The sequence below is a fragment of the Salvia splendens genome, chromosome 12 (assembly GCF_004379255.2).
Source record: "Salvia splendens isolate huo1 chromosome 12, SspV2, whole genome shotgun sequence".
Classification (NCBI taxonomy): Eukaryota; Viridiplantae; Streptophyta; class Magnoliopsida; order Lamiales; family Lamiaceae; genus Salvia; species Salvia splendens.
In genome coordinates, this window is record NC_056043.1 from 25,446,516 (window position 1) to 25,459,448 (window position 12,933).

Here is a 12,933-nt window from a genome sequence, read left to right on the forward strand (position 1 = left end):
TGTACTCCCTCCCCCCTCAAGGTTCAAGTGGCCAACTTCTTTTCGGCGCATAATAGAAAATAAAGCAAGAGAAATATAGAGAAAATAAAATATGACAAATAATAAAGTAGTACAGAGCAATGATGTTGCTTTTTGCTAAAAAAAATGATTACTTGTACAACTTAAAAAATAAACCCTCCGTCCATCATAAGATGTCCCATATCCTTTTTCGTCCGTCCACCATTAAATATCTCATTTCACTTTTATTATATTCCACTAATTCATTTCACTCACATTTATTATAAAATTTATATATAAAAGTAGGACTTACACTAACTTTTTCTGTTCGTTTTCGTATACAAAGTCAAATAATTTATTAAAATTCATGCCAAATATGAGAAATTTAATTATGGATGGAGAGAGCATCAATTAGTTATAGTAAGACGAGGATAGTAATATGTAAGTATATTGTCGAAATTTGCAATGATAGAAAAACTCATATTCCAACCATTTGCATATAATGAAGTCTATTCTATTCCAATGATATAATAATCCAAGTGCGATGTATATAATATTGAAAAAATGTATTATTCATGTAAATGTGTTTTTCAAATTGTATATGTATATATAATATAAAACTGTCACTCGATATTTTACTCATGTGATGCCATGTTCGTGTTATATAATGCAAACGTAATCACTAAAATCAACATCATCCATTTTTTTATCTAGTGGACCACATCTGGTCTTAGGTATGCATTTAACGTTTGATATTGCACAGCACTGACAAAACGCAGTAAAAAACCTTGCACAAATAATGTTTTATAGCATAATGAACATTGAAGAAGCAAATCACAAGCCTCTCAAAATCACAAAGGAGGATCAAAAACCCAGAATAAATAGATGGAAAGGGACACAATCCCAAACTCAGTCTTAAGAAACATACTAGTATACAGTGTTTGCAAAAGTGCGGCTACAAACAACACTCTCAAACAAAAGAATCACTACGAACAAAGTTAACCCATCCATTTAACATCGGGTTCAAAGTTCGGATCAGCAAGCACAGCCACCTTGTTGCTCAGCTTCTGGAAGAGTCTCCGCAATGCCCTGGAAGTATCTGAGGTACAAATTCCAATCGAATTAGAGAAAACGAGATGCTACAGGTTACTATCTCTTATTAAGGTGAATATGTAGCTTGTGCATATTAAGGTGAATAAGCCTGACAATGGAATTGGAGAGACGGGAAAGTGCTGATCACTACTTGTAACAAAATGTGTCAATTAAACTATGTAAATCCCACTCACATGTCCTGGTCATGCTCATTAGCTAAAGCGGCCTTCGCAATACAAAAGAATGCTGGATCAACATTGTAATCTTCTTTGGCTGATGTCTCAAAGTAAGGGATGTTCCCTTTTGATGCACACCATTCCTTTGCTTTTTTCTCAGAAACCTGGTATCATTTTAATTAGAATAAGTATGAAGAAACTAAGATATAACCAGCTTGACAAATCAACTTACCACTCTGCTATTGCCACCATCTATATCAATCTTGTTTCCTAGTAATATAAATGGGAATGACTTTGGATCAGGTGGATTTGCCTGTATTATAGCCAATACCATCAATTTCCCATATAGCCACCAAAACTGATCATATTGATGACATCAAAAGAAATTAAAAAAAATAGAAATATCTAGATGGTTCTGAATTAGTATAAGAGCTTTAAGCTAATGATAATTATTCAGCAGTAACAGAAGCACATTGCTATTGCTATCAATTTGCATAGCCTCATTTAGTCCAGGATCGAACTAAAGTTAAACTTGTCAAATACACTGAGCTAGTTATCAATGGGAAAACATGAGTACGGAGGAAGTGACCATATTTTCCTATCTAACTAACATGAAGATCCTAAAGTCGTACTACTTCTTAGACATAACAGGCAAACATGTAACTTTTTCTATATATCCAACTATAAAAATAAATCTGAGGGTGAGAATTGTAATCAAAATATGAATTGGCCAATGAAGCCCATTCCTAAAATATAAGTGGTGGACCGTGGATCTACTGAAGATGAGAGGTAAAACTATTGCTGCTCATTAACTTAATTATTACACATAATCACCAAAGTGCAGGGTCTTGTTGCTTCTCACTAGTATCATATAATCAGAGGGCCATCATTTTTTTAGTTAATGGCCATAATGAGCAGTCAATATCTTAGCTCTGAACACAAGGCATGACAGACACCTTAAACTTTCTTTACCAGTTATTGTGTATTAAAGCTATCATTCTGTAGTCAAGGAATAAAACTCTGTGACAATCAGCATCATTACCAATGTAACATGTTCAGTTCGCAAATTTTGCATCATGTGAGCTTCCTACGACTACATTAACAAGATAGATAGACATCTACAACCCTTCTTATCTACACATTTACCATCAATTCTAGATTGTGCATGCTAATGCTAATCCTTATTAAAGGTGAAGCTCTTCAATCTACAATGCATGAATTAACTTCATGTGGTTACTATTAAATAGTACTTCAGAGTGAAGTATATGGCTATAAGGCAATGACCTATCTGAAAGTGAATGAAAAGTGGAAATTAATCAGCATAGGCCAAGAGAAATATGTTTTGGACACATGTAGTACATGTTGGTATACTTTGATCAATCTAACAATATAAGTCTCTCCTTCTGGACTAATGATTCACATTCTCTGTCCTTAATTCAGTCTTTAATCTCTTATTTTAGACTAAAGTATGAGCCCGAAATGACAATGAATATGTAAAAAAAGGTTCAGCAGTTGATGGAAAAATATTGAAAGAACAGCCCAGGTCAAATACATAGTAAAATATCACAAACAATAAAATTCTCAGTCATAAATCTATATATACGGAAAACCTATTCCATTAAGGCATCACCCCATTGTCATCAATTAAAAAGGAAGGATTCATGTAAATATAGCATTTAATTTCAACACGTAAGTAAAAATTTAACATTTTCCCTTTCCCCTGAAACTACCACAGCAAGTGCACCTTCCTTTCTAAAGCCAACTAGCCTAAGATACAAATTTTTAGCTTAATATGTTCCTTATTAGATAGTCAACATTCATTGCTCATACAAGTTGGCTTTACAAGATAAACTTTAGAAAGTGCCAACAAATGGAAAACAAGAACCCTCACAGCAACAAAACAAGAACAACAATTATGTGTGTGTGATGGCCTAGCGGTGGAGTGGTCAATCCATGAGGCCAAAGGTCTCAGATTCAAATCCGCTATGGCCCAATATTTAAATTTAATGTTAAAATTATCCAAAATACATGAAATTTTTTTGAGCAGACAAGCTATCTATGAAAACAGAAGACACTAACCTGCTTGAGAAACTCTTCATGCCAATTGTCAAGGGTATCAAAAGACCTCATTACATTTACATCATAGACCAAAACACAGCAATCCGCCCCTCGATAGAATGCAACTCCAAGACTTTGAAATCTCTCTTGGCCGGCAGTGTCCCAAATCTACCAATAGCAAATACAAGTTCATTCACTCTGTAGCTTTTTCTACATAAATTCATCAAAAGAGAAGTCAAATGTATACAAAGCAAACTGAAAACACACTTGAAGAGTGACAAGACGATCATCTATTTGAAGCTCCTTCGTGACAAAATCCGCCCCAATAGTAGCTTTATACTGCTGACTAAATTTCTTATGCACATATCTATATCACCAGTTAAAGAAGCATCACACATTGTAATCGAGCAATTCGTCAAACATCAGCAATCCTCGAGCTTCACTAAAACTAAAAAAATTGAAGTAAAAATACAATCCAAATGAATGAGAGAGAGAAAGAAAGGATACTGGTTCATCAACGACGTTTTACCAACCCTGAAAAAAAAAATCAACAACGTCACACACGTCAATTCCAAATTTCCAATACTTAACCCTAAGCTCGAAAACAATAAATCAGATCGCACAGGGAAAAGAATACCCGCTGTCGCCGAGGACGATCACTTTGAGTAATGTTCGCCTACGCAATGACATTGGATACTGATTTAAAATCCAACAACAACAAAAAGGTCCTTTTTCAACAATGCCAATTTTAGAGGAAAGGGAAATTTTTGTGCTGAGATGAAAATGGACAGGAAAAAGGGGCGCCAATTTCGATCTCAATCACACTATTGACTTTTTTTGATTGGTAATGCGAATTTAAGCACTACTCTATTTCAAATGTTAATTTCTCAATGGTTTGTACACAAATTTTTTCGTGATTTAATATTCCAATTTTAAAGTTCATGGGACATAACATAATTTGACCAAACTTGATGATTTAAATGACTATTAACTCTTTTAAAAAAATTATGGTTACCTAATCAGGTACTACCTGGTACCCGATCGAGTAACCCGATAATTCTAATACTTCCTTTCCCTATCTTGTTACCTAATAAATTGGATATCGGGAGAATCTATTTTTTTTAGGAAAAAAGAGCTAAAGAAACAAAGCTTGCTGGATAGCCATTCTCCATCACTGGGGATCGTGAGCTCTCCGGCATCACTTCACCAACTTCATCCAATCATCGTGTCATGGCAGCAACAGCAGTAGGCAGAGTATTAGGATCAAGCACATCAATAAATCTACGTAGAATCAGAGAATGGACCCATTTGATTTCAATAAATGTAAATGCCTCGTTCAATGAAACCTGTAATTATTGTTTGTGGTATACAATGTTTCTCAGCTTCATCTTTTACACAAAAGCACAGCATAATCAAATAGTGGTTGCTTAACATATAAGTTGGGTGGAAATAATCTACATCACAAAATTTATGTAGCCCGTAAAGTTATAAAAACCTAGCTGAGAGCAAAGCCATGGTGTAACCTTACATGAGATATGCAAGTCAAAATAATACAGGAAGTAAGATTGTCTCTATCAAATACGAGTGATGAGCCTGAAGGCCTGACTACAGGTGTTTTTGAAAGAAATTCTTGGTTCTCTTCTGCATCCGGGTGAAGACGATAACTACACAAGCTAAAACCCACGGTGGAATTGGACCGACTGAGGACAGCAGATTCTTTGCCCATGCTGGAGTCTCCTTCATAGCAAAGACTATGATGACGGTTATCATTGCTACACTTAATATTATTCTGGTGATGGGCTTGAGCAATGAGTCCTGCATTCACAAGCATAAAATGAGCCAAAATGGATAAATCACAACAGGCTAAAGCTCGGAGTTGAAGCAAGAGTCTTTTATGATCGGCTATGTGCAGGTATTCGACATATGACATATGGCATGAAACGAGCTTAAAATTTCAACAAGTAAAAAACCATTATAAAAGCTCTTGGATAGGGCACATCAGTAAGAGGATGTTTCTCACATACGTCCAGCAATTATAAGTAGGGTAGGTATGAGTTGCTGATAGGTGTAATTTGGTAAATGTACAGTGATATCCCAATTGGAATAAATTTTACAGATTTGAGGCTGCAGATGACAAGGGTGTAAAACATCAGTCAATACTACAAAATCATGTATGAATCATCAAAGGCACTTCAAGATTTTAAGTTTGAAAAACTCAGAGAGTGTGATGCCTTTGTCATTGATGTAGATAAAGAATGAGTTCTACTTTCAGATATCTATTATGAGCTAGGATGCATGTTAAGAAAGACAAAATAAGACTAAGACATGTTCTTCAAGGTCCAAAGAATCTTAACCCCCCCCCCCCCCCCCCCCCCCCGCAGGCAGTGTTGACACGGATGAAATTGTAAATATTTATGTACATGCTAATTCTACTCCAAGATTTCTCCTATTTTTTATATTAAAATCATCTATCAATTAATCATTAAAGTTTGATTATTATATATTAGTTGATAGATGTACATGTGGAGAGACTACAATGAGCCAAAGCGGTGGGGTCTGATTCAAAGTGTTCGTTGCCTATTAAGACAATGTCAAAATGCTTTTATCTTATCACTGTTAGATTCGTCTTTGAAATAGCTTCGCGTGGGTACCTTGTACGCCTCAATCGGAGCTCGGATGAAGAAGTTATGGCATTTGACGAAGGCTGCGCGGAGCAGTGCGAACCCGGCGAAAATGCCCGGGTCCAGTAGAAACGCCTGGTTTGGCCGGGCGTTTTTCTCAGAAACTGCCGAATTTAGTCTTCAAATTGGTTTCTGGAGCAGTTTCTGGGGGGTTATTCAGATATTCCAGACGAGAAAGGAGGGGAAAAGAGAGGAGAAAGGAAGAGAGGAAGATTGGAGGTGTAATCATTCAACTTCCATCATCCCAAAGGAGATTTGCTACCATTTACACATCAATTTCATGAGTTCTATGGTTCTTTATTGGTTGTGGATGTGTAACTAAACTCACATTGCTCCTAAGTGAAAGATGTGAATTACTTTTGGATTTTATGGATTAATATTAATTTATGATCTTTTTCTACATTGCTTTTTACATTAAATGATAATTCCGGCCTGATTTATTATTCAATCATGTCTTTTAGCCAATGTCTCTTTAACTTGGTTAAAAGGTGGAAACATAGATAAAGAGTTTGAGATTTGTATCATGTTCAACATACGAATCTTGGATAAGTTAATTCACATGTCATTACAAAAATTGTTGGACATTTACTGTGCTTCCGTAGAAATGTTCAATTGATTTTGTAAATGAATCATGTACGTTGGAACTTAGAAGTTGGGTTAGAGCTTACTATGATTTCGTAGGAGTGATAATTTGATGAGTACAAATTTGATCTTAATGTTCAGCAAGGTTAAATTCAAGCATCTATGAACATGTTCAGTGTGAGTAGAATGAACGAGATTATTACAACTTTCATTAGATTAATCTTTAATCCATAGGTTAATTGGTCCATTAAGTTAATTCACATCTGGAGCATATTAGGAGCAATGTTCTCAATCTCTTGGTTATCTTTTGTGTTGTCGTTTTATTTCTTCACTTGTTTTTTTGTTTCAATTTCGTTTCTCCATCTAAAAATTCCAAAAATTACTTGCTTCCTAATTAAATAACTGTACGCCTTCCTGTGGTTCGACACCCTAAGTATTACAACAACAGTTGTATTCTTGCAATTAAGTTGTAGTTTTAGAGTTATTATTTTAAACTTGAGTGTCAAATTTCTATTGACTTTAAAGCTCTAAAAATACACATCAAGGAGCCATGCTTACTTCACTTCTACTTCCATTTTTAATTCATTTCCACTAGTTAAACAATTCAAAAGGTACCTAAAAGGTAACACTTAATAGTAAGAAACAAGCTTATGAAACCATATGATCACATAGAACTATAGCTATACCTCAGAAATCTAACACGCACACACATACCCATGAAAACGGTGAAAAGTCCAACCGACACCAACAAGTGGCAATTCTGGCATTTTATATCAAATTATGGCCCAAACTGATTCGAACTTTTGGAAAACTGGAAACAGACATAAAAACTAAATGTAAACTTTTGTCCATTTAGGTGTCGTTCGATTGCTCTGATTTATTATCCATTTAGGATTAAGTTGTTATATTATTTTAGTTGGAAGGGGTGACTATAATTCATTATCATATCATTATTCATCTAGAATTAAGTTGTGAGATTCAATCTCATGAACCAAACATAATACATAATCAGGAATCAGGAGTAACAAACAACACTAAAGAGGGTAATAACAAAATAGCCGAATCAGGCACCCACCACCCATAAACCCGCCACTAAAGTTAGTGATTACTCTATCTTCTAACTAGCTTCAAGAAAATAATTTTATAGATCAGGAAACGCAGACCATAATATCACCAGCAGTAACCAAACAATGTATGCATCATAATTCACAGACGACACCGAACCTTTTTCCAAATCGAATGAATTTAACAAAATCAAGACATCAACATTCTTTATCCAATTTCCAACATTATCATGATAGCATATTCCAGAAGCATAGAAATTGCAGCTGCAATGAGACATGACCACATTAATCTGTCGTAAAACTTCTTCCAATCCCTAAAAAGTCATATACTCAAAGTCAAGGTCAATCAAATTAGGATAAGCATATCTCGTATTCAAATTGATATTTCCACATCGATCGAAATTCAAAACACAACTGTAACTCCACAGGTCAATAAATTAGGATAAGCACATCTTCATATTCAAATTGAAATTTCCACATCGATTAAAATTCCAAACACAACAGTAATTCCACAGAAATAACAATAATTCAAGCATAAATAAAAGTCCAGAATTGTTACCTTAGGCTCTCCGTCGATGTAAACACGAGCGCCATCTCTGTAGGTGAGCATCGAGCGGCCGTTCCTGGGGTTGAACCGGATCGGAACACCCCGACCCGATCCAGGCGTGAAAGCAAAGACCGATTTGAAGCCGTACTTGTCGAGGATTTCTCGGATCTCGAGCTGGTCCTGATCCCACCCGCCCAAACTCACTTTGATGATATCGATGGGACCTTTCCCTCTGTTGTAGATGTGAACCTCCGCCTCCGGCACACTAGTTGTGACGGATCGGTTCTTCTTCAGAACTGGATCCGGCTCCGCAGCCTTCTGCAGGAGCGGCGCCGTCGCCTCTGTTTCTTCGATTTCTGCGATCCCGACCATTGCTCTTAATGATGAAGTTTGTTACGTACGTATATACTTTTATTTTCACCAATGAATTGTGGTCAAATCCTATTTAAATTTTTTTTAAAATCTTCCAAGCCTAATACGACAACCACTAGAAAATAATTAATTTTCTATGCAACTCAATCAGATTTATTTCATCTTTCTACTTGAGTGACCCTTGCACTTGCACTTGCACTTGCACTTAGCATATAGTTTGGAGGTGTCTCTATCGAGAAAAAATTGTTTCGATTCAATTACTTTTTGACAAATGGTAAAATAAAGGGTCCACCTCGAACTATGACAAACATTTATTAGGAAACATTCATTATACCACTATTATGGAAAATTACACAATCTTAAATATGAAAATTACTACTATACATTATATTGCATATTTATATATGCACATAATCTTTTAAAATATCTTATATGTACCGACAATAAAAAAATATGAAAAATTGGATAATCTAAATATGTATTTTCGCCTCTTATATGTATTGCATATTTCTACATGCTAATATAAATATAACTATCAATAAAAATATATATAATCATATCACACTTGTCAAAATTGTTTTATGGGTATGATTTCTTTTTCACATAAATTAATTTTTTTATATATAGACGATTACACAATCTTAATTTTACATAAATTAAAAAAATATGACCATAATTTAATTTTTTATATATAAACGATTATATATTTACTCAACAGCTTAATTTGCAAATAAAAATTAAATAATAGTATATATGAGAAGTGTTATATTGTTAACTCAATACTTAATTGCTAACTACAATTAAATAATAGCCCTTAGATATTTAAATTAAGGGCCTGGATCATCAGCCCTGGAATGTCAATACGATCAACAAAAAACGTCAATAAGGATATTCAAGTCAATTTACAACAAATTAGTTGTAACTAACTTTTGGAAAATATCACATAACTTTAAAATGCATATAAGTTTCTCGATTTAAATTATTTTTTCACACAACATATATCAAATTAAAGATAATATTATAAGGATTCTAACGAGATTTCACTTGCATATGTTCCGATGTCAAATTTTGAAAAAAAAAATTCAAAAATTTTCAATTTTTTCGTACAACAACAAATGTCAACATAGTATATAAATATGTCAATATAATACATATAGGATGTAATTCTTAACGCAGTGCATTAACATAAGTAATGTGTTGACATTCTCAAAGCATTGTGTTGATATTTTCAAAACACTATATTGACATTTTCATCCAAAATCCTAATTTGGTAGTTTTTTTTATCTTTTTCGATTTAATTAATAAAAACGAAAATTACACGTGACAAATTTTAGACCACTAGATTTCTAAAATCATATGGTATTAAATTAGTTGTAGTTAACAACTAGGGAGTGAGTTAGCAATTGATCACTCTCCTAGTATATATAGTCTATATATATACTAGTATATATCAATGGCTAGTATTAGTATTAGTTTTCGAATTTAAGGAGAAATTAATTCTTTCAATCACAAATTTACTCCATAATAACAAAGCTGGGGTATTATGGTCATTGCATAGCCAAAATCAAGTTTGGAGAAGAGTGGCGACGAGCTTGCCGGCGGGGGATGCAGCGGAGGTCGGGGAGGGAGAGGTATTCGAGGAGGACGTGGTAGCGGAGGACATCGGCGAGGTTGGGGGAGGAGGGGGTTGGGGACGGCAAGGAGGGTGAGGGAGGAGCGGGCGGCGAGATCGGCGGCTGAATCATATCAGTCTGTTGCTATTAATTTTCAGTCTGTTGCGTGATTGGCGGCTGAACCATAGATGATTTAACAGAAGAGAAAATTCAGTTGGTTGGAACACAAGTATATTATTCCTCCTCATTTAAGACCTTTGATATAAGAATCTTCATATCCCTGCAATGCATCACATCCAGACTCAGTTTTTGATTCATATAGATTAAATTTCCACTATTTTCTGAACGGATTTTGTTACCTATTAGTATCAAATACTTGAGGAACATCATCGCGCAAATTGTCACCTTCGGTATCTGTACAAACCACAGAAGTAAATCAATTGGAAATAGGAAAACAAAATTTCGAGGCTATCAATATCAGTTTTTCACATAATGATTGAAGAAATGTTTAACATTTTTATTTAAGTTCATAGAGAGCAAAAAACGCATGAAGAGGAGCAGTAGTGTAACAACAATTTGTGTTTTGTAAACAAAAGTGAAGTAAAATCATGCTAAGAGTGATGCGTTTTGTAAACAAGAGTGAAGTAAAATCATGCTAAGAGTGATGTGTTTTGTAAACAAGAGTGAAGTAAAATCATGCTAAGAGTGATGTGTTTTGTAAACAAGAGTGAAGAAAAATCATGCTAAGAGTGATGTGTTTTGTTAACAAGAGTGAAATAAATCATCCTAAGAGTGATGTGTTTTGTAAACAAGAGTGAAGTAAAATCAGAATAAGAGTGATGTGTTTTGTAAACAAGAGTGAAGTAAAATCATGCTAAGAGTGATGTGTTTTGTTAACAAGAGTGAAGTAAAATCAGAATAAGAGTGATGTGTTTTGTAAACAAGAGTGAAGTAAAATCAGAATAAGAGTGATGTGTTTTGTAAACAAGAGTGAAGTAAATGAGAATAAGAGTGATGTGTTTTATAAACAGGTGTGAAGTAAAATCAGAATAAGAGTGATGTGTTTTGTAAACAGGAGTGAAGTAAAATCAGAATAAGAGTGATGTGTTTTGTAAACAAGAGTGAAGTAAAATGATCAAGTGAAATATACGATGAGAATGGAAGAGTATTTTCGAGAAAAAGACATTAATTTATAGTGCGCATTTCACGCTGCAAATAGACACCATGTTAAATTTCCACCCACTTAATCACCATTCATTTTCTTTATTTTCACAAATTTAAAAAATATCTTCTTTAAATACCATTCTTTACGCTAATGCAATTCATACCATTCAGAAGAAGGTGTTTTATTCCAAACAAATAGCATAATTAATTAAGAATGCATGCCAAGGTCCACTTCCGACAAAGTTAGTTATTAGTAATATATAAGGATGGCATTGATATTCCTCCACTTCTCATACATAATTAATTCATATAAATTTGTCAGCATAGTGACCGCACTCCGCCTTGCTGCAATTTGTGCCGGCGCCACCAGGATCGGCAAGTTTTATCCTTTCACGAGGCTCACGTCGTAGACGTCTATCCCGTTGAAGCTGTCTAGTGCGAACTCAGCCAGAGTGACCGGAATCGCCGCCGAGACGGCGTCGGCGCATTCGACCTTTCCGGATCCGCAGTCGTCGGTCACGCAGGAGAAATTTCTAGACGAATCTTCGGAGCAGTGCGCGCACCACCAAAATCGGAGACTACGGTGGCGGAGGTGGCGGTGGCACAGATAGAGGAGGAAGAAGATCCGGTGAAATTGGATGAATTTCTCAATTCTAGCTTATGAATTTCATAAAGTAATTTTCAAAAATGCCCTTGGTCTATTTTACATTATTAAAATAAATAATATTTGTTGTCTTTATTTGTGTGGCTGAGATTTGTTCTCTAGTTATATACTTAATATTAGTTATACTTTGATCACTACCCTATATATATATACTATGACCCATACTTAATATACTATATTATGTATACATAAATAAAAAGAAAACGAAAATCATATCTATAAAAAAATATTAACAAGTGTTGCATATATATTTTTTTCGGTACATTAAGATATTTTAAAAGATTATGTGCATATATAAATATGCAATATAATGTATAGTAGTAATTTTCATATTTAAGATTGTGTAATTTTCCATAATAGTGGTATAATGAATGTTTCCTAATAAATGTTTGGTCTAGTTGGAGGTGGACCCCTTTATTTTACCATTTGTTAAAAAGTAATTGGATGGGCACACCGCCTCATAATGCCACATTGGTATGGATGGACCACTGATAGAAGAAAAAAATGAAAAAAATGAATGAATCCTAAAATCAACAAAAAAAAAACAAAGAATTATAGTGTTACTCATTTCCAAATGTCTAAGATGAGATGAAAAAGAAATAAGATAACAAATCAACAATTTAGATGTCCTTTTATCAATGTGAAACTAGGGGTGGGTAAAAGGTTCTCGGTTTAGGGTTTAGGCAGTTCTCAGTTCTAATCGAGAACCGAAAGGTTAGAACCGAAGAACCGGTTAAATTAAGGATTGATATTAATTTTCCATATATTCGTTTTAATTTCATAAAATTATAAAAACTAAAAAGTAAAATTCCTACCTTTCATTCAAACTGCCAATATATGTTGTACTACTACTAGTTCAATAATTTTGTTTGATCAGTTGTTCTTTTAATCTATATATGTATCCTAATTTGTGCGTGAATGGA

At 34.3% G+C, this 12,933-nt stretch overlaps 2 protein-coding genes across 2 annotated transcripts; both read right to left on the reverse strand.

Moving 5' to 3' along the window:
* Window positions 1–848: 848 nt before the first annotated feature.
* LOC121759744 (ras-related protein Rab7) lies at window positions 849–4,168 on the reverse strand. Its single transcript, XM_042155427.1, has 7 exons — window positions 3,961–4,168; window positions 3,831–3,857; window positions 3,591–3,690; window positions 3,345–3,491; window positions 1,498–1,578; window positions 1,284–1,429; window positions 849–1,096 (listed from the first exon to the last, which is right to left on the reverse strand). The coding sequence occupies exons 1-7, from the start codon at window positions 4,011–4,013 to the stop codon at window positions 1,033–1,035; spliced, it is 618 nt and encodes a 205-aa protein (XP_042011361.1). The 5' UTR covers window positions 4,014–4,168; the 3' UTR covers window positions 849–1,032.
* A 467-nt stretch (window positions 4,169–4,635) lies between these two features.
* Window positions 4,636–8,648, reverse strand: LOC121758227. Its single transcript, XM_042153644.1, has 2 exons — window positions 8,210–8,648; window positions 4,636–5,138 (listed from the first exon to the last, which is right to left on the reverse strand). Exons 1-2 carry the CDS (start codon window positions 8,567–8,569, stop codon window positions 4,929–4,931), a joined length of 570 nt encoding a protein of 189 aa, XP_042009578.1. The 5' UTR covers window positions 8,570–8,648; the 3' UTR covers window positions 4,636–4,928.
* Between the last annotated feature and the right edge of the window lie 4,285 nt (window positions 8,649–12,933).